Source organism: Chrysochloris asiatica, unplaced genomic scaffold (assembly GCF_000296735.1).
Source record: "Chrysochloris asiatica unplaced genomic scaffold, ChrAsi1.0 scaffold00096, whole genome shotgun sequence".
Classification (NCBI taxonomy): Eukaryota; Metazoa; Chordata; class Mammalia; order Afrosoricida; family Chrysochloridae; genus Chrysochloris; species Chrysochloris asiatica.
In genome coordinates this window covers 4,490,169-4,512,140 of record NW_006408614.1, presented here as the reverse complement: position 1 = coordinate 4,512,140, position 21,972 = coordinate 4,490,169, and the positions used below count along the sequence as shown (strand labels likewise).

General features: G+C 39.9%; 2 protein-coding genes across 3 annotated transcripts in view; one reads left to right on the top strand and one right to left on the bottom strand.

The window, feature by feature from the left end:
- The window catches only part of GIGYF2 (GRB10 interacting GYF protein 2), a 120,827-nt gene that overhangs the window by 69,199 nt on the left and 29,656 nt on the right, over positions 1-21,972 (bottom strand). The window contains exons 4-6 of the mRNA XM_006866804.1: positions 20,490-20,604; positions 17,567-17,678; positions 16,933-16,973 (exon numbers count right to left, since the gene is read on the bottom strand). Coding sequence (XP_006866866.1) covers positions 16,933-16,973; positions 17,567-17,678; positions 20,490-20,604 — 268 coding nt within the window. The remainder of the gene's footprint in view (positions 1-16,932; positions 16,974-17,566; positions 17,679-20,489; positions 20,605-21,972) is intronic.
- On the top strand, positions 7,689-11,011 carry KCNJ13 (potassium inwardly-rectifying channel, subfamily J, member 13). Of its 2 annotated transcripts, none has more exons than XM_006866756.1 (2): positions 7,689-8,190; positions 10,250-10,934. In XM_006866756.1, the coding sequence occupies exons 1-2, from the start codon at positions 7,731-7,733 to the stop codon at positions 10,870-10,872; spliced, it is 1,083 nt and encodes a 360-aa protein (XP_006866818.1). In that variant the 5' UTR covers positions 7,689-7,730; the 3' UTR covers positions 10,873-10,934. The 2 variants fall into 2 exon arrangements, with proteins under 2 accessions (XP_006866818.1, XP_006866819.1); XM_006866757.1 differs by having other exon boundaries at positions 7,728-7,954; positions 10,250-11,011.

Genomic DNA, 21,972 nt, shown 5'->3' with positions numbered 1-21,972 from the left:
TTGCTTAATGCATAACCCAACACTAATGCTAACAGCACAATGTGTGTGTGTGTGTGTGTGTGTGAGCAGGCACATGGTATCAGCTCAATCTCTGGACAGGCGGGAGACTAAAGTTAACCACTCAAGCTGTATGTGATTGAGCAATAAGACAGACTCAGGCTACCAAGGCCAAGTGGGCTTCCCTACTTGGCAGTCCACATGACTCCCACTTAACCTGGAGCCCTGTGCCTGATATTGCTCTGACTCTGCCCAGAAGTATTTTCATCTGCATCCTTTTGTTATAATAAAACCGTAACTCTGAGAGGAGTGCTCGTCTGCATTCTGTGTGTCGTTCTAAAGAATTAGCAAACCTGCAGCTGGTGTCAGATGCGAGGGTGGTCTTGGGGACTCAAAAACTCTGCACTAACCCCCCGAAGGGTAATAACACACCTGCTCCACTGGCTTATATGAGTCCTGAAATCACAACATCTCCTGGCTGGGAGAGACTGGAGGGACTACAAAATATCAAAACCTCTTTGAGAAAGCTCCTCATATGGTGTGACTACATCGGACCCCTTCCATTCACGCCTCTCCTGTCCACGGCTGTCAGCGTGCACTGCCACACACCCAGAGTCTGCCTGAAATCACTGAGCAGCCCAGGGCTGAAGTTTTCAGGTAAGGACACAGGCAAAGACTTTTCACATTGTTGTTAGGTGCCACTGAATCAGTTCCGGCTCATAGCAACCCTATTACACAACAGAACAAAACACTGCCTCATCCTGCGCCTGCTTACAATTGTTATGCTTGAGCCATTGCTGCTGCCACTGTGTCAGTTCGTCCGAGTGTTTGAGGGTGAGTGGACATATCACATCTGTGTCACTGGTGTGCCAGCGTCGTTCCAACTCATCTGGATCCACTAGAAATGGACCTGCTGCTCCTCAGTGTATTACAACGGTAATACACTCTGTTCCAGAGCGGGCCCCCAGAGCAGTCTACTAGCCATATGGTTAGTAAGCAGGTCTCATGGTCTAAGCCACAACAAGCTTTCAAACTGCAGAAATCCAGAAGTCACCGGAGACCTTTTCTCTAGTAATTAAGGATCATCTTGCAAGGCAATTCTGCCTGCACATATTCTGACACTGGGTAAACAGTGGAGGGCCTTTCTAAGTTTACCTTCTCCTTCACTACTGTTTCTACGTTCACGTCTGTTCGAGACATATGGAAGCGTTACACTACACTTGCTCTGGTTCTTTAATTTTCAAATCAGCTAATTTATGATCAGAGTCCTGGTGTGGCGCTGCAAAAAGCGTTGGACTGCTAACCACAAGGTCAGTGGTTCAAACCTACCAGGTACTCCTTGGCAACCCTATACAAGGTCACTATGAATTGGAATTGACTCAATGGCACTTAACAACAACTGGTGAAAGACACAAAATATTCCTTCCAGTCCCTGCAAGAAGCGTCACATCCTGTAACATCCTTACTTTATACTTTACCTTCTCTCGCTCTGAAGGTCAAAGTTTCCAATGCCGTGCCTCAACTTGTATGGAAATGTTTGGTATTCATGGAACAAAGAAGGAATTAATAACTTTTTAAACAGGGAGGGAACTTACAAAGGCGGATTTCACATTTTAAGCAGCATTATACTGTTCAACATTAATAACTCTCCCAGCAGGCCTTCCCTGATTTTACTTTGAACAATCATAGTCTTTGTTTCCCAGATCCTCTTACATGTGACATTTGATCAAAGTTCTCTGATCAACAGCTAACTAAGGGCGAGAAAAGTACTGCTCATTAAGGTACTACCCAAAGCCAACCTGTTGCCCAGCTCAAGGTGGTGACCAGCAGGATCCCAGACATTTCCCTACTAAGCAGTCTAACACTGAGTTCAGTTCCCTAGACCCTGACCACTATACTTGGCTACCCCGTCATCTTTCCCCTCGGGAGTTATCACCCCCCAAAAAAACTTCAGAGTTACTTCAGACAGGTGTGTTTTTAAAAGCACAAGATAACACACAATTTCCACAGTTAAGTTTAATCCTATAACAGGGTCTTCATACAAACTCAAAAGAAAGAAGAAAAAAAAATCTTCTTCCTTGCAAATAATATTAACCAAAAAAAGAAAAAAAGGGGGGGGGGGGGCAGACAGGGATTTCAGGTAACTAGATTACAGTATCTATATTACTATTTCTAGAATTAATGGTAACCACTCTGATGACCCAGGATATTAAAAGCAAACTAGGAAAATTAATGCATTATTTCACGTCTAAAAGTCGTCATTCAAATAAATCTTTCCCAAAGAAGTGGAGAAAGGGAAAAAAAAGATTAGTAGAGGCAACCTCTCACACTTCAACATGCTATATAAGGAAAGACGGCTGAAAGGAAATCTTGCAGGGAATTTTATCCCTTTGAACTGTCAAATAAACTCTTAAGTAAGATTATGCAAACTTACTAAAGACCGGTCCTGATTAGAGGGAAAAATGCACCCCTTCTCCAAGTCAGTTCTGGAGGCTTTCTCCAGAGTTGTTAAGGTTTGTGTTGGGTAAAGAAAGACCTCCTAACAAACCAGCATTCTTTTCCACATGATCAGAGCTAATTGGCCCCCCTGCAGACCCAGTGACCAATCACATCAGCTTCTGCGGAAACCAGCCCCCACTACATTATAAACGGAGGAATGTGAACTGTAAACCCAGTCCAAGAAGAGAACCTACAAACTGGGCTTGTAGAATAGAGTGATCAGATTGAAAAGACATACTGAGCACATTTCCTCACAAGCTACCTTGGCTTACAGGCTCAGCCATCAAAAGACCTGGTGAGTACATGAAATCATACGCATTCTTCTTTCTTTCCTTAAAGAGAACAGGGACAGAAATGAGTTGGCAAGTAGGGATAAAGCGCTAGCTATTTCCAAGAGATTTTTAAAACAGTATCTACAGGAATATATATTAAGACTCTTTATTGTTTCCTTACTTTTTAGAAATGGAATGACAATAACCTTACTGAAAAAGATGACAGAAAATACTCTTCTGAATTGTTTTGTTAAAGGCATTATGAATTCCACCATCATAATATAGAAAATAAGTAGGAGAGAGAGAGAGAGGACCTGGGGGGAAAAAAAATCAAGAAGCTCAAAAACAGTACTTTTCCTGTTCTTTCGCGAAGTATAAAACCCTAAAGGAGCAATACAGAAACAAATGACAAAGGACCCAAACATTTTGCTTTCTTTTTTTTAATCTATACATAAACGTAACCAATTTTACCTTAATTTTAAATTCTTCTTAGGCAGGATATTTATTACTGACATTAGCAAATTCTTCTGAAAATAATTAAAATGTAAAAGAATCTCTGAGCTTACATAATTGGGTTAGAACTCAGACTGTTTGCCCTAATTATGAAGGGTAGGAGAGAATTAAGACTATAGATACAGGCTGAAAGTGTTGAAAACAGATATATAGGCAAATACATGTTATCACTGTATTTGTATAAATTGTAGTTACAACCATATCCTGTTAACTATAAACTACTATTACTATTTCATATGTGACAATAGAAAAGACACCATTGCAAATTAATAAGAAGACTGAGGCCACTGTTTTGTGATCAATGAAATACCCAAACTATCATTTTTATAAAGTACTAGTTTTTCACCATATAGTTGATAAATGGGCAAATATTTTACAGCCCCCCACACACAGAGATACAAGAAACTTTACCAAGTTTCCATTCTGCATTCTACTGGGATTAGTTAATGAAAATCTTACAATACAAATCAAGGTAAATGATATAGTAAAATCACTGTGCTAGTGGGGGTACAAAGGGGACTGGGAAGCAGAAGAATATAAACAGAATGCCAGCCCATCAGATATTTTTCAGTGTGATGAAAAGAAAACCAATAGATAACATGAAACAATAATGTAACTTAAAAACAAAAAAAAATACATAAAGTCATACAGAATAAAGGTTTTAAAGGAAGAAATCATATAGGAATGTTGTATCAATTGAGGGAATTAGAAATAAGTTTGCAAACTTGTAGAACTTAAAGAGATCCTGTTATTTAATTCCTTCTTTCTGTTAAATACAAGGAAGATTGGCCAAGGGTATTGGGTGTCTTGCCCAAACTGACATACAACTAGCTACACACCCACAGAGCCAAAGCCTGGATGGCTAGATCCCCACCCTGTGTTTTTTATATAAAACCACACTGCCTACATGAGTCCAAAGAATGGAGTTATTCAGGGTAATCTCTTAAGTGGGGATCAAAATCTTACTTCCCTCAACTACTTCCCAACACAATCTAAACAGGAGCTAGCACAACATTGCTTCATTGTTTTGATATGCATGCGTTCCCAGAGTTTCTCCAAATAATTTCTTTGTAAGAGAAAGAAGCCAAGTGTCAAGAGCCTAGAATAAGACTGCAACCACAGCTATAAGGAACAACAAACAAGTCTAAATAAATTCAAATGGGAATAATTAACTTGGGTGGCACAGTATATAAAGACTTTCTCTCCAGGTAATGAATTTTAGACTTTTAAAAATTAAGAAGACTCACAGAGCTCCCCTCACCCCGAGCTAATGACAAACAATATCATTCCCCACACCAGTGCTTCCCTAGAGTGGAACAAGTTTCCAGGTGCAGGCCCATGATGGGCATTTTCACATGGCAGGAAGTAAGACATAATAAAGGGCAAAGCAATTTTCCACACACCTTAAAGAACAAGGTAACCAACACTCTCCTTAGTCACATCCTTCTTCTGCTTCAGTGTGAAAATGTCCTGTCTTTATAAAATGGCACGAATAGTATTATAGTTTTAACACTGCTTTCTCACTAAGCAAAATGCAACGTTGACAATGCTGTGTGTCTAAGAACTCTCCACACTTTGCTCTAATTGATCTGTAGAATCTAAAATACTAGATGCACTATATCTGACTGTACTAATATACAAATCTTGGAAAAAACCTTCCATAATTGAAACTCTATTTCTTGCCTAAAGATCATAGGTTTGATTCTAACAGGCATATATGGCAACCAAATGTTCTATTGTGGCTTTTGAACAAAGTGAGTCAAATGGATCATAGCATGTTTTCATAAAGGGTAACCAGGCTCAAAATGTGTATTTCTGAGGCCATGTGGCTCTGAATGCAGCGTATATGGGATTCATGCCCACCGCTTAATGTCCTTCATGAGATCAGTTCCATCATCTGTAAAGTGGGGATAATAGTGATACTAGGAAAGTTAAGAAAAGTTAGGAATAACAATAAAGCAACTAACACTTAGAGAGCGCTGTCTTTGAGCCAGGCACTGCCCATATGCTTCACAGAAGTTAATTCAGGGAAGTGCTCAGTATGTTTCCAGCACACAATAACCAGTCCACAGATGTCAGCTAGTAGTTCTCACTGCTACCACCCTAAGAATGGTAAACCACTGACAATGGTGTAGGAGAGATATCTGAGTCTAAGAAGATCATCTGCTGCAACTCTGGCCGTCAAAAGGCCATTTGTGAAAGCAATCCCAGTCATCTTAGGAAGGATTTTTCACCAAATTCTCAACAGACAGCTTCTTGTGGTTAAAACTAAATAAAATGAAACACTGGCTCTAGAGTTAGTTAGACCCAGAAAATCATCCAACTTTTGCCTCCATTTGCCCTCAACAGGCTTCTTTGATCTGAGCCTCAATGACTTCATCTGAAAAACAGAGATAATGTCTATTTGCTAAGATCCCAAAGAATTAGACATAACGTGTTAGGAAAGCAACTATCACTGGACCTATGAAGACTTTATTTATTATTATTTCCAAAAGAGCAGATATCAGGTCTCACAACTCATTTAAAGGGAGCTGGTAACTCCACATGGTACCCACTGGACTGTGAACCACAATATCAGGGTTCAAGCCCACCAGCCACTCCATGAGAGAAAAATGACGCTTTCTGCTCCCGCAGTTTTTTAAAGGCTCAGAAACCCTATGCAGGGTTGCTATGACGCAGAACTGACTTGACAGCACTTAACAACAACAACAACTCATTCAAATCATCTAGCAAAATTAAGGTTATTAAATACCATTAGGAGTCCTGGTGTGACACTGTGGGTTAATGCGCTAGACTGCAAAGCCATTTGAACTGCAAGGTCGGCAGTTCAGGCTTACCAGCTGCTCCTCGGAAACCCCATACAGGGTCGCTATGGGTTGGAATCGACTCGATGGCACTTTAATAACAATTATGATAATAAATTATAAAATAATAATATGCTAAGGAGTTTTAAATTCTATTAACATGAAACTGAAATATCTTCTTTTAAAAATTCAAGGACTTGACCTTCTAATGTAAATAATTTTAACTATCATCCCAATCACCCATCAGTAGCTCAAAGCTGAAGAAAATATAAGAGAATATCTCTGGTAGTGCCGTATATGTTAAATTGTAAATACAAAGCTTTTATAAATATCAATGTCTAATTCCAACAGCAAAGAAAGTAGTCTTCAGAGCCCCAAGACCCCTACACACGTGGGGACCCCCAGGAAGCCCCAGCATAGCAACTCCACTCCACAAGCCCCAGTTCCTTCTTAAGCTTGATTCAAAGCACTCAGAGGAGACCCGCAGCACTCCCAAGGGAATCAAAGTCTTGTAAGGAAAAGATTCAAAAATAAACCCAGATGGCAGGATCATGTCAAAAAAAAGAAGAGAGCTTCCAAGGGGAGTCAGGACATATCTCCCACTCTGCTACTGATAGCCTCTGCATAGAAGCCTTAAGACGTCTCTGTCATCGGCACAAGGAAGAGCAAAGGAAAGCTCATGCTAAGATTTCTATTCACCAGAGAGAGAAATATATAAGCAGTGATAAAAATGGCTTACACCTGAAAACTTATAATACTAATGATCTTTTATAAATGATCATTTGTGCCTTCATAATGATTTCAGTTCATTAAATTCTGCACGCTTTCTCTTTTGCTTTACTTTCAAAGTGAAGGTGAACTAGAATCTCCACCTAGAATTTCTTTCTCCTTTTTTGCCTTTCAAAGTAATTTTCTCTCCACAATCCACTTAGAACCTAGAACATCCAATAATGCAGCAATAAAACCACCAGGGGAGAAAAGACTCCTTGAAAATGGTCGAAAGTGACATAAATAAAAGGAAATCATAAAACCTTTTGGTGAACTCTGAACAAACTAATTATAAAATGTCCATTAAAAGAACCACAGCACTCTGAAAGCTTAGCATAAATCTAAGTGTTGTCCTCATACCAAGTTGGGTATCCAAGGATTTGCAGACAGTTTCACATGAAGCTTCCAAATGATTCTACTGATTCTCAAAGAACATATATATTTAACATGTGCCTTTGCATCACGAATCATTTAGGTATTTTGTCATTTACAAATACTATTTGGTCATATCGATTAATACTTGATTACCTGGACTTGTACAAGAAAAATACAGTGAAATAAAATGTATCTTTTAACATTTTCCAAAGTTCCACCCCTCAGGAACTTTGGAAAATGTCAGAATGTCAATAAAAGAGATAACCAAAGGCAACACAGTATTAGCTAGCACCTGAATGACTTGACCAACAAATGTCCCTCTTCTATGCAAAGGAAATAAATGAATGAGCTGTCAGACTGGGCAAGCCTTCCCAAGTTACAGTCAGGGAAACATTCCCAAGAAAGCGGAACATGAATGAGGTCTCAGAATTTAAGAATCTTAACTGTAAAAGGTTGCACGGCTGACTAATCTACTCTTGATTTCACACAGTCCCAGCCTAAGATGGATGGAAGTCACTGCAAAGTCATTGCTCCTCTCCTAACTCAGAGATATCGGAGGATGGTCACCAAAGATGGTCACAGCACCCTTCAAATGGATGGCGCTCAGAGAGGCCTCGCATATCTTCGAGATGCTTGGGGAATCCTAATGGACATGCGCTGGCGTTGGATGATGCTGGTGTTCTCGGCTTCTTTTGTTGTCCACTGGCTTGTCTTTGCAGTGCTCTGGTATGTGCTTGCTGAGATGAATGGTGATCTGGAGCTAGATCATGATGCCCCACCTGAAAACCACACCATCTGTGTCAAGTACATCACCAGTTTCACAGCGGCATTCTCTTTCTCTCTGGAGACACAACTTACAATTGGTTATGGCACCATGTTCCCCAGTGGTGACTGTCCAAGCGCCATTGCCCTACTGGCCATACAAATGCTCCTAGGCCTCATGCTAGAGGCTTTTATCACAGGTAAATGTCTTTGTTCTTTAACAACAAAAACCAGCACACACAAAACCTGCGTGCGAATGTTTTGGAAAGGCCATAGTCAAGTTGTTAAACAGTTCTGTCATAAAATAATTTATTTGCATTATTAGCAGATAAAAGCTGAGACATAAGAGTCTAAGGAAAAACAATATAAGAAATTATAAGGAATTTGACTATAATGCAAGGGCACTTCAAAAAGTTCACAGAAAAATGAAAGTATAAGATATTGGAATTTTTCCACAAACTTTTTGAAGCCAGGGTGCACACTTAAATTTTATGTGTTGGAACTTAAGGAAAAAGGGGTCATTATGGTACTGATCTGCAGGACATCTATGTCAAAAAAGTTATTAACAAGAGGATTAAGAGTTTTTCAGAAAAGATAATAATTGTGTTACATAAGTGAATAAATACGTTCAATATATATTTTGACAGTCATTTTACCTAACAGGGAAATGTAATACTGTCTATCTTCACTGGGCTAAAATGTTCTCCTCTGGGTTTATCATTTATTTCAATGTTTATTTGATATCAGTGAATTCGAAATCAGCATTATATGTTTAGAGAACAAATGAGATAAATACATACAGTCTAACCAAATGCACTGGAAACAGGGATCAGGTTTATGAGATTTAACTTATAAATCTGGTAACAAAAAAGACTCTTCACCCACTAAAGTAGTTTCAAATAACTGACACAATTAAAACAAAACAGATATTAAACCCGTTTTAACATATTCTCTAATAATATGGGAAGATAAGCATTGGGCCACATGAAGGGCATCGAGAGATGGAGACCCAGTGTGCTGCCAACTGGCTCTACCATCTGTTAAGAAGTTCAAAGCTTCTAGAACAAGCATTCTTAAACTGGGTCAGTCCATGGATAAAAGAAAGAGGTCTGTGAACTTAGAATAAGGAGACTTGGTGGTGCTGCGGGCTAAGCAAAGGGCTACTACTAACTGCAAGGTCAGCGGTTCCAACCCACCAGATGAGCACGAATGGGAAAAACTTAATCTTTTTTCATACTCTGTACCTTAATTTTGGCATTTCCTTTAATTATGAATGTAGGCAACAAAAAAACAGAAGCATCAGCGGTGTCCATAACTTGGGTACAAATAAAAATCACAGCTAGTTTTGTATAACACTATAATGCTTCACAGTTAGGGTTATTATACCTGCCGCTCCCTAGATCTCGTTACTTAATGCATTAATAAAACACACAGAGCACTTACACAGTATTTCAAATGTTCAACTGGACTTCTATATGATTTGGTTTCCTTTGAATCCTATGAGCTTAATTTTTATTTTGAACTTTGAATTTTATGTTTAAACTTTTTAAACCTAATTCTGATTTCACTAGCTGCCCTAGCCTGTCAACAGCAATGGTGGCATATCATAGACTAAGAATTCCTTATCTGTAGCTGGGGACACAAAGAAGACAGAATAGAAAGGTAGACAGTGCCTTCTTTGAAAGAAAAGTTTACATCAGATTCAAAGCTTACAAATTCTTTATCTGTCACTCATTCTTCTAGCTACTAGCTCAATCCTCCTCACCCCAAAACATTTTGCTAATCACCTAGTCTCTACTGCAACTGGAAGTAATCTAGTTGTAACCAACCTATATTTATTTCCCATTACATTAAATATATATACATAGAGAGAGAGATGAATATAGGAAATGACCAATTATTTAACCCTGTAACAAACTAGAGGATGCGGTTTTCTACTTGCACCGAACAAGATGAATTATAATTACCCATTTTGAATCTTTTAAGATAAGAATGTACGTATACTTTGCAAACTTCTTTAGGAAAATAGGATAGCCTCAATTAACAAACTGCACGTTCAATTCCTGACTCATTTGGAAGTCATGGCACCTAAGCAGAGGACTATCAAGAATACAGATTTTTCATCATTGTGATTTTTTGCTTAACTATTTGTTTAACTCACTGTTTAACTATCTGATTACTCATCTCGTTCAGAAAAGGTGTTGATACATACTTATAATAGTCGAGATTCTAAAAAAAATTCCATGGTTTCTAATTTAGGTGCCTTTGTGGCGAAGATTGCCCGGCCAAAAAATCGAGCGTTCTCAATTCGCTTTACTGACTTAGCAGTAGTAGCTTACATAGACGGCAAACCCAATCTTATTTTCCAAGTGGCCAACATCCGACCCAGCCCTCTCACCAGTGTGCGGGTCTCAGCTGTTCTCTATCAGGAACGAGCCAATGGTGACCTCTACCAGACCAGCGTGGATTTCCACCTTGACGGCATCAGTTCTGAGGAGTGTCCCTTCTTTATCTTTCCGCTAAGCTACCATCACTCCATTACGCCATCAAGTCCTCTGGCTACTCTGCTCCAGCATGAAAATCCTCCCCACTTTGAACTGGTGGTGTTCCTTTCAGCAATGCAGGAAGGCACTGGTGAAACATGCCAAAGGAGAACATCCTACCTCCCCTCTGAGATCATGCTGCATCACTGTTTTGCATCTCTGTTGACCCGAGGTTCCAAAGGTGAATATCAAATCAAGATGGAGAATTTTGACAAGACTATCCCTCAACTTCCAACTCCTCTGGTCTCTAAGAGCCCAAACAGGACTGACCTGGATATCCATATTAATGGACAAAGCATTGACAATTTTCAGATCTCTGAAACAGGACTGACAGAATAAGACTTAGCAGGGCACCCTTCTTTTTTAATGTCTTTAAATATACCCAGCTAGCTAGACAGCTATCTTTCCTACATCATATCCCATGTTTTCTTTTTTCTTGTTCCTCAATTTGGATTACATCTCTCTGATTCCATCATGGTAATCGTGCCGATGATACCCACAAAAAATGACTAATAATACACATTCTAAAATGTAAGATTCTACTTAACAAAGACTGTATTTGTGGTTATTCAAAATCAATTCAACATACAAAATTGTTGCTGGTGAATTTGTAAAATGATGATACAATATTAGTAATGGAGGCAGACTAGACAGTGAAGGTGAACACACTAATCTAGGAAAAAACCACGAGAACTTTCTCATTTATACAAGATAAAGTCAGGGTCCAGCCTGGGTAGAAGGATGATTTCACACTATGTAGTCAACATCCTTTCAAAACTGTTTCAAAGCAAAAGATCTTTCCTTTAGTCTTTTATACTGAAAAACTGAGGTAAATTAACAGGTAAGAATAAAAATTCACAGGAAAGACAGCAAATTATAGATTATACGTAGGCCTTAAATCATTTAACAAGGTACCCAAACACACCCAGGTGATCATATATTGGCGGCAGAAAGTCATCAGAACAAGCCGAGTGCTGCTCTTCAGGGAGGAGATGCAAGAGCTACTCTGCAAACTAAGCTGTATTAAAAATCAGCTACTCATCTCAAGGGTTTCAGACGGATGTAAAAGTACCTTCTCCCTTCCTTATGACCATGTTGTTGTTAACTGCCATTGAGTCGGTTCCAACTCAAAGCAACCTTGTATAAGGGTTTCCGAGGAGTGGCTGGTAAATTTGATCCACCAACCTGCAGTTCAAACCGATCTTGTATTATCCCAAAGCACCACACCATGATTCCTGACCATGAAGTGCCTAAATAATTTATAAATGCAAATATATTTAAGTTTTATATATAAAAAAGGCTTCGTTAGATTTAATTCCACTAGGAAAAAATTTTCTCTAATAGACAAAGCAGAAAATAATTAGGCAACAAAGTACTTTCAAACCCAAATTCCTGTTTCTAACTTCAAATAGTTTTTTCTATAAACACAAAACGAGTGTTTACTCAGCAGTGGGAGGCTGGACTAGATGCACACTATTACTTCTCTCCAATTCTAGTCCTCCATGAAAATGACGCTTGCTCTGCTGTCCCCTTCTTATTTTTGACATATGAAGCCTAACTCCATTCCCTTAGCCCCAAGTTGAAGAGGACTGAGCCATGGTAGACTTTTCACTTCAATTTCTAAAATGACACTGTCCTTCCTCTAACATCACACAAGAATCAAAACATATCACTCTTCTCTTCTGGAGTCTCCTTTATTCAGCTTATGTGAGACAAGAGGAAGATTCACCTTCCTCACTGTGATGACCAGGCAGGGAGTTGGCTCTAGAAAGAAATACGAGCTGAGGAAAAGCAAGCAGTTGAGAAGAGTCGGGCACAGAAGCAAGTCGCCTGTTTCTACTCTTTGACTAAAATGAAGATAGATAAGAAGCAGAGGACCATCAAGAATACAGATATTTCATCATTGTGATCTTTTGCTGGTTGAAAATCTTAAGCATTCTTTTTTTCTTTTTTTTTTTTTAACTTTTGCTTGTGAGTTGAGTGAAGGTTTACAGAACAGACAGATCAACAGTCCCACATTCAACAAATCATACACTTCATGCCATTTCAATGACTGCAACCCCTCCATAAAACTCTAGGTATTCTTAAGTAGTCAGACCAAGAGATTTTCTTCCGACCCAAGACTACTGTAACACATCTAGGCAGCAAGAATTCTTATTCCTGTAATAAATCAATGAGATTCCCTTAATTTGTAAAAATAAAGTCATATCTAAGATTTACATGACACGTTTTTTCCTAAGAGCTCTTCCGCCGCATAGATGGCAATCCCTAGGGTTAAGGGAAGCTGCATGAGGTGACAAGACAAAGAAATGGCCAAGATCAAGGATGGAAGTGCCCCCTGAAGGGGCAGCCTATTGCTTCACTCACATAGGAGAAGCCTCCCATCACCCTTCCTACAGGTAACCCTGTCAGAGCTTTTTCAAGTCTTGCAAGTTTTATGCCATTGACAGGGTACTGTCACTTTTCTGTCACTATTTACAGAAAATATTTGTGTTTTCCTTTTCTTGCCAGGTTTCTGCCTTACACGGGGCCTGGTGGTTCTGTAGACTCTATAGACAGACTGTCTGAAACCTGGTTGTAACTTTCCCTTGCACACATCCCCAGAAAACTGTTGCTTTATTAGCACTATCCAATAAATGTTTTCTGAATAGAGCAACTCAGCAATGCAATCATCTTTTGTCTGAGGGTGGGTCAAACATTTTTGGGAGTACTGTTCATGATTCTTCAAAGAATCAGTTCCTACACTGAGAGTTAAACTTTCTACAAATCACCATCATTCTCTCAGGAAAACAGAGCTCAACAGGGAGTGGGGCATGGCTGACCGGCAAGGCCAGCAGCTCTGCTTGCTTGTGTGGACCGCCTGCGAACACAGCCACAGCATCTTAGACCACCTAGGAACCAAGGTACGAAATGCTTTTGGAAACCAATATAGAAGGAGGGCAGTCCCAACAAACTGGAGACAAGTCATCACTCAAAATTCTAAGGGCCAAGATTTTATGAATGGGTAGCCCAGCAGCAGCCTAATGGCCAAAAATTGCTATGTCTATTTCAAAGTATTTCCCACTAAAATGAACTAATTACTATCACACTGGACTGGATCACATTGGTATCATCTGGATCATTTTGTCTTTGTAAGCTATCTTCTCATTTCGTCCTCACAGAATATTTCTAACTACAAAATGGCCAACACATCTTCCCGATGCTGCAATCTATCCCCACTGAACAAGAATTAATACGGCAGCAAATTCTTCTCAGGCCTCCTCTTACTACCTCCATACTCTCCCAGGGGTGTTTCAAAGGGGTTAGGCACCATTCTTACCCAGAAGTCTGGGATCACACCCATTTCTACCCATTTCTGGCCACATCAGAAGCAAATACATGATCTGAACCATCTCTTACTTCAAAAAGAACTCATCCTTCACCTTCAGTACTCCAGGTAACCTAAATCTGCTGTCATGGACATCTCCCAACTGGTCACTATATCACTGCCCCAAAATAACTTGTTTAGAGCAGCTGTTCTAGGAGAGCGTAAAGATGCAATTTTTACGTTTTTAATCTGTATTATTTCAAACAAGAATGGATTACTTACATAAACAGCACAGAATCATTAGAACAATTAATACAGTAACTTGAAGTAAACATCATATCAAAAAGCAATCATTAAAAGTCACTCTTATTAGAATATGTCACTAATAAAGAATGTTTGCCTTGAGCATTTGTGCTCTTTCAAGATCTATCTATATAGAATCAACTGACACCTGCAACTTGAAATTCAATTAGATAAGGCCTTTACTTTGAATAGAGAGTGATTACAGAAACTTTCTTATTTGAATTAATAAAAAACAAAATATAACTGAAAATCATGATTGTAATCATCTATTCCAAACCAACAGAGACGATGAACACGCATCAACAGTTAAAATCCAGCTATTCTCAACTTGGGATCTCATTACTTTCCCAGCCCATATCACATTCAGATAACTCTAAAGATTACATCTTTTAGACTGTGTCACTATCTTCCTCCGTATGCCTTCCACAGTTTAGCCCTTACTGTCCTTCAGATCATCATCCACAGGATCCTTAAGCAATTATTTGTCAACAATGACCTTATAAACCCTCTCCCACTCTGTCCTGCCCAGTCTCGTCTGCTATGTAAACAGTTCCATTTCGTTCAAGCATTCCCTGTCACAAGGCTTTAAACTCCCTTTGGCCCTACTCTAATGCCTGGACAACCCTTTCAAAGTGTGCCCCAGAACCAAGCACAATGCCCACGTTGTTCCTGTGATGGTGGGACTCTCTGCCCTGGCTCACGGAGGGCACTTCACTATGGTAAATGCTGCTCACAGCTGCAGACACACCATCACTGACTGCTGACATGTTCTGCACAGTCCACTGAGTGCCCTGCCACTCCCAGCAGGTTGCTGCTACACACAGCTTCTCCATTTCCTCTCAGACTTTATGTATGCAAAACGTGGCATTTTCTGCTGTGAAGCTTCCATTTGGTTTAATGTGGTTATCTTGTTCCACTTTAATTCTGACCCCGGCTCAGGTGTGCCATTTCACATTTCCCTTATGACACTGAATGATTTGACAAAGTGTCCTCCAGAGAAAAAGAGTATATATTTTGTACTTAGCTAAGTACCAGATACATACACGTAACATAGCTGTTAAATGCTGTCAAGTTGGTTCTGGCCCACAGCAACCCTGTGTAGAGTTTCCAAAGAGCAACTGAAGCAACCTGAAGTGAACATCTTACCAAAAAGCATGAACCACCTACCTTGTGGTTCAAACCAACTGTGCAAGCAAGCATACTGACCCACAGTGTCCCCCTGGACTGTGGCATAGTGACAGAAGCACAATATTTGCCACATGGATGAATGAGTCCACATACCCTTATTCATTCCTCAAAGTTCTATAGGCCTGATCACCTCCACTTTATTGATGAGATCTAAGGGCTTAGATGATTCATGATCCTAACTGTTCTGATTCCAAATTTACCTCCCCACTCTGACACTGGCAAAAGTACAGTGTCGGAGTTGGGAGAAAAGAGCCTTTTAAGTTCTCCAAATAGTACTCATCCCATAGTTGACAATTTGGGTGAAGATAATTCAACTAAAACTAAATTACCCACCCACAGTCTTCTTCAGGCTACATTTACATTTAATGGCTTTTCATTCATGTAAACACAACTGATTATTCCCAATGCCCGGCTAATAAATGAGGAATTTAAATCATTATCATTATTATGTTAAAATGAGTACTACATGAAAACAGTGAGGCAGAGTTGATTATTACAACTGATTTTTAAAAACCTATCTGTAAATCAGTCAATGAATGATATTTACGTATTTCACATGTTTATGAAAACGTTTATCTGTGTCAGCTATGGTCAAGGCTCTGGAGAACATTTTGGTACTTGTAGGAACCTAGAACTTACACAGTCATTTTCATAACTCTCAATGACATTAATGAATTGGGATTTTTTTCTTTTCAGGTATTAGAATCTACTGAAGATTTGGTAAGGCAGCTAGTTATGAGTCAGGCTGCTAATCTCAAGGTCAGCAGTTTGAAACTACTAGCAATTCCATGGGAGAAATTTGAGGCTTTCTACTCCCATAAAGATTTACAGCCTTGGAAACCCCTTACACCGTGACTAGGAGTCAGAACCGACTCCACCACACATAACCACCACCACCTTTTAAGCAGTCCGAAAGTCCACCTTAACATTATAAATTCTTTAACATAAACTGATGAATTTATCACAATCCTAAATCCTGTTACCTTAATGCAAAGGACCCTTCTGACTATGATTTTATTTCAACTAAAGTTCTTATCTTAAAACAAGAAAAAGCATTATGCACCCAAAAGACTCCATTAATAAGTGTAACACACATACTTTTCACTTTGCTCTCACACATACTAACATTTTTTTATAACCAACAAAAATTGATTACTTGCATAAAAAGCTCAAAATCATTAGCACAGTTAATAGTAACAACCTGAAGTGAGCACCTTACTAAAAAGCACTCACTAAAAGGCACTATTACTAGAATTCTAAGTCACATTTGGAAATCAGCAGTGGTGGAGGCTAGCTGCTACACAGGAAAAGAAGTTACTAGACTGGCTGCTAATTTAAAAATTTCAGTTCACAAATGGCTTTAGTAAAATTTTACCTTTCAGAAAACACATAGACCTAAAACATTAAGTCAAGTAAATCTTAATGGTTTCAATTCAGCATCAGCCCCTGGTTTAATGCACTAGAATCCTCAAATTACCATGCTACAACCCCATCTACTGGAGATGAGGCAGTATTTAATAAATCAATCCTTGGGTGCAAGTCTGTTGCGAACTTAAAAGTTAGAAGCCCAAATAAATATATTTCAAAATAGAAAACCTTACCTACATCTTTTCGTCCTGGTTTTTCAAAGCGTCTGTCACCCCTAGAAAAGATAAAATAAGTTTCAAACAAAACCTGAAAGTCACACAAAGATTCCCCATCCATGCTCCCACTTTCCTTAACAACATTTCTTCCTTCTTCAAAGGATAAAACAAGTATATGGCTAGTGCCCAACATCTGGAAAAACACAGAAAAGCCTGAAAGCTGAAAATAAAAATATCCAGTATCTCACCTACCAAAGGTGAACTTATACTATTAATTTTTTATATTTATCGTTTTTTAAATATTGAAAATAAACCAGACTGCTGTTTTTAAATAAGACACATGCTGCACAGTTTTATACACCGCTTCTAGACAGTTTCCGAATCATCCACAGTCTGAGGGTGCTCCACAGGATGTCAGGACTCCTGCACTGTGAGAAAACCCAGCTCCCAGTCTGGGGCCACGTGTTAAGGTGGCTCAAAGAAACCGATACACCTGTTGACCTACAATAACTTCTTTCTTTAAGGAAGGACAGTTGTTCATTGCTCACATACAATGGGTAGCTGTGCATTAGCAGCTGCTCCTCTGAGGAAGCAGAAAGCAATCTGCTTTACAAACTAAGAAAGTTTCCATCACGCTCTGGGTCCTACTCACCTTTCCTCCCAGCTCTGAGACCTGTGCATTTCCCTGCCACCTCCTCGACCAAACACACCCTCCACTTCGTCAAAACTTCTTTGGTAGAAACCACATTCACCTCTGCCTCTGCCTGAAACCAGAGAAGAGAATAGGCACTTGGCACACAGTTCATATGAAAGACAACCTTTTACGTTCTGTCTCCATAGAAGGAGCTGTCTGTAATTACATATTTAGTGAATGCCATTGAGTCAATGTGGTTAGGAATCGGGCTGCGAACCTCAGGGTCAGCAGATCTGCAGGAGAAAGAGGCGGCTTTCTGCTCCCATAAAGATTTACAGCCTCGGAAACTGTGTACAGGGTCACTATGAGTCGGAACAGACTCCACAGCACATAACAACAACAACATCGAGTCAATGTCGACTCATATTAACTACTGCCAAGTTGGTTGCAACCCACAGTGATCCTGTATAGGGTTTTCAAGGAGCAGCTGGTGGGTTTGAACCTCAGACTTTGCAGTTAAGTCCAGTGCTTATCCTACAGCAGCACATCAGGACCTCAGGTATTCTATCAATTAATGAGAATTAACGGAATACTTCTCATTTCATTGGGCAGAATTTTCTTCTGAGGTGTCAATTACCTACAAAACTTTGACAGGAATCCTGGTGTGGCACTACAAGATAAGCACAGGGTCAGAAATTCAACCCATTAGCCGCTCCTGGGAAATGTCACTAAGACTGCTAACTTGACAGTAACTTTACAACAAGAAATTATCATTTTGAATAATTTGTTTATTTTGATATTACAAAATGTCACTGTTTACAGATTTTTTTTTTACCTTAAAGTCTATTCTGATTATTAATTAATATGACTACACTAGTATTCGTTTGATTAAGTCTTTGCACGGTAAAACTTGTATTCATTATTTTACTTTCTAACTTTCTGTGTTCTTATATTTATTAAGCTTTTTAAAAGCAGTATACAGTTGGGTTTCTTGTTCCTTACGGTTGTTTTTGCTTTCTACTTAGTTGATCTCTTGATGGTATCACGTAAGTCCACTTACGTTTGACATCACTACTAATATTGTTGGTTGTAAGTATGCCATTTACATTTTGCACCATGTATGCTTTCCCCACCTCTCCTTTCTTGCTTTTTTTGGGGGGTAAAATCATTTTTCATTATTAAAACTTTGCTTTTATTTTATTATTTTGATAACGGAATTATTTTGACTTCTTATTCTTAAATGGTTATTGCATTTAGACTTATTGCAAACTGATTTAAGCTATTCTTTTACAACATACAAGGACATTGTTGTTGCTGTTAGACGGCCTCAAGTCGGTTCTGACTCACAGCAACCCTATGCACAACAGAAAGAAACACTGCCTGGTCCTGTGCCAGCCTCACAATTGTTAACACTTAAGTCCATTGTCATCCATAGCCCAGACGGCCCTATATAGGGTTTCAGAAACCATCAATCTTTGTAAAAGCAGACAGCCTCATTTCTCTCCTGCAGAGCAGCTGGTGGGTTTGACCTGCCAGCTTTGTGGCTAGCAGCCCAACGCTTAGCCTACTGCGCCACCAGGGTTCCTTAGCTAGACTACAGAAAGCTGGAAAAGCAAGTTAAGAAGTTGGTCTAAGAGCTCAGTCCTGTCCTGAACAAGGAAGGGTGCACTAAGAAGCTCTGTAAAAAAAAAAACAACAACAAAAACTCAAGATTTAAATTCATAAAAAGTTCAGTGAATCACTATTGTAAATTAAAATTTTGGACTAGATGTTTTTTGTTTTTTAAGGGGAAAAAAATCTTGATTTGAAAAGTTTGCGAAGAAAGACTTAAAAGTACAAAAGCTCAAATCTTCCTGATTTACCTAATCTCTGAGAAAAGACAATTTAGTCAACTCTAAACTATCAACTTTGCAAACCACCTGCTGAAAAGATATTCCACGGCAAACAAAGGAAGTCTTTCCCCTCCACTCAGATTCTCAGGGAGAAAAGTATCAACTGAATTCGAATCACAGAGCTGATCCAAGAATGGGCGCACCTTTGTACTCAGCAACTCTACTGGTTCAAGTTTAAACTGGCCTTTATTCACATCTGTGTGTCTGTAATTGTAATGTGCTGTGGAGTCGGTTCCGACTCATAGCAACCCCTATACAGGGTTTCCGAGGCTGTAAATCTTTAGGGGAGCAGAACGCCTCATCTTTCTTCCACGGGTCAGCTGGTAGATTCGAACTGCTGACCTTGTGGTTCACAGCCCGATTCGTAACCAGTACGCTACCAGAGGTCCTTATCTGTGTCCTAGGGCTATCAATATGTGACTTAATCATTTTACCTAGAAGTTAATGTATGAAGCACACAGATATCTGTGTGCTAAATGAACTCTGGTGTGGCACTGTAGCATCAAGCACTGGACTGCTAAATGAAAGGCTGGAAGTTCAAACCCAGCAGCTATTCCTTGGAAACCCTACACAGAGTCACTATGAGTCAGAACTGACTCAACAGCACTTAACTACAACATGTAAATATAGCCACAAAGGTGTTTATTACCATCAAACAAAACGAAACAAAATGAAACCTGAAAACTTCAATGCCCATCAATAAAGGACTGGCTAAACTGTGCTTAATGGAGTCCTGGTGTGGCACTGTAGGATAAGCACTGGACTGCTAACCACAAAGTTAGCAGCTCAAACTCATTACCTACTTACTCTTCCAAAACCATATACAGGGTCACTATGAGTCAGACCCAACTGGACAGGCACTTAACAACAAACTGTGCTCCAATTAGGGTTAAAGATCAAATACTACGAGAAATCGTCCAAAAGATAATTGCTCAGGACGTTTAATATACAGTGTCTATAGCAAGTTTTTAAAACTCAAGCACTACAATATCTAGGAAGGGGATTTCCCTCTCCTCCTCCCATCATTTCTGGTCGAATTAGCAGCTCACCTCGCCCTCTTGATGAACTTCGACCTCTTGGAGCCCCCACCACCGTGCCTCCTCCTCCTCCTCGTCCTGTCAACCGCAGGACCGCGGCACTGTTTACAGACATGGAAAAGTTTCTCTGCCAAGAAAAGAAAGACAGAATGAATAAACCATGTGCCTCCCTCCCTCCAGACCGCACTACATAGATGAAATGGCATTTAGTCACTACCAGCCACGTGCCACACCACCTGATCCCCACTGACAACCTCAAATGAGCATTTCAGACCCACAAACCCTGACAACCAGTACCTTGCACTATGTTAGTTTCTGTGAGGAACTATGAAATGAAATAAGCAAACAAAGGCTATCCCGAAACAGACAGATACGCACCAGGATAAACAAAGAAGACGTTGAGAAAGAGATGAGATTTGAAAGGGCCCTTTAAGTCAGACTGAGCACACATGTGTCCGATGGAGTCACAAAGAGCTCTGTTGCAGCAGTAGCCTGACACAACACAGTCTATCAGGTGGTGCCAAAACCACACACACAGCAAAATGACCATTTCTGTCTCACTCACCAACATGAATAACCAACTCAATATAAGATTTATAGGAGGGCTGAGAGGCTTGAAAAGAATTAAAACCCCAATGACTCGGAGAGGAACAAACAAGATGGCGGATCGGGTGGATGTATAGCAGAGAACAACACAGAATACCTGACCAAGCAGGCTCAGGGGATGGTCCCAGAACTCTGAACCACATATAAAGGAATACTTAGAAGCTTGGAAGGTTTACAGCTGGGGGAATTTGTGGCAGAAGCAAGAAATCTATTGCTTTTTAGTCTGGGATGCTCGGCTGCTTCACGAGCCGCCACCTTGGGTGAGACCACGCCGGGGGAAGGATCAGAGCGGCCACAGACACCTGGCAGAACCGCTGAGATAAAGGTGTGGACATTCTTTTCTTCTGGTAGCTGTTCATTGGTCCCTTGCTATCTGTGCACCTCCATTCTGGTGACTATAGGGGTGCCTGAGCTAGTGGGCAACCAGCCGCACCCTCCAAGGATTCGGTTACACATGCGTACAGATCTCCGTGAAATTTAAAGAGAGAGTTTCCAATTAAAACCAAACAGCCACAGCTGGCCCTGAACTGTTTCCAACTAGAAAAAAAGGCCTGAACGGAGATTGTGGAGTGGGACAAGCAGACAAAAGAGGAAATAAGCCGAAAATAAAATCCTAAATTACGTCAAAACGACCAACAGTGAGTGGTATCTTGAAATTTCTCAGGAAGAAGAGTGAAAAGGGAAACCCATTTCTGATCACATCTACCTGGAGGCATTCAGAAAGCATAAAAAATACCAAAATACACACCCATCTAAGTATTAAGTCCACAGATAACCCCTGAAGATGCCCAAAAACCAGAAGCAGATGACCATATCTGCACATGTCCAGAAACTAGATAAAGTGACTGAGGCAAATGAGCTGGAAGTAGACCTACACTCCATACTAGAA

What these genes read in the sequence shown, in the direction of transcription:
- KCNJ13 (XM_006866756.1), top strand. Translation starts at nt 7,731, where the DNA reads ATGGATGGAAGTCACTGCAAAGTCATTGCTCCTCTCCTAACTCAGAGA. An exon ending in GCTAGAGGCTTTTATCACAG is followed by an intron (nt 8,191 to 10,249) that starts GTAAATGTCTTT and finishes TTTCTAATTTAG; the next exon opens with GTGCCTTTGTGGCGAAGATT.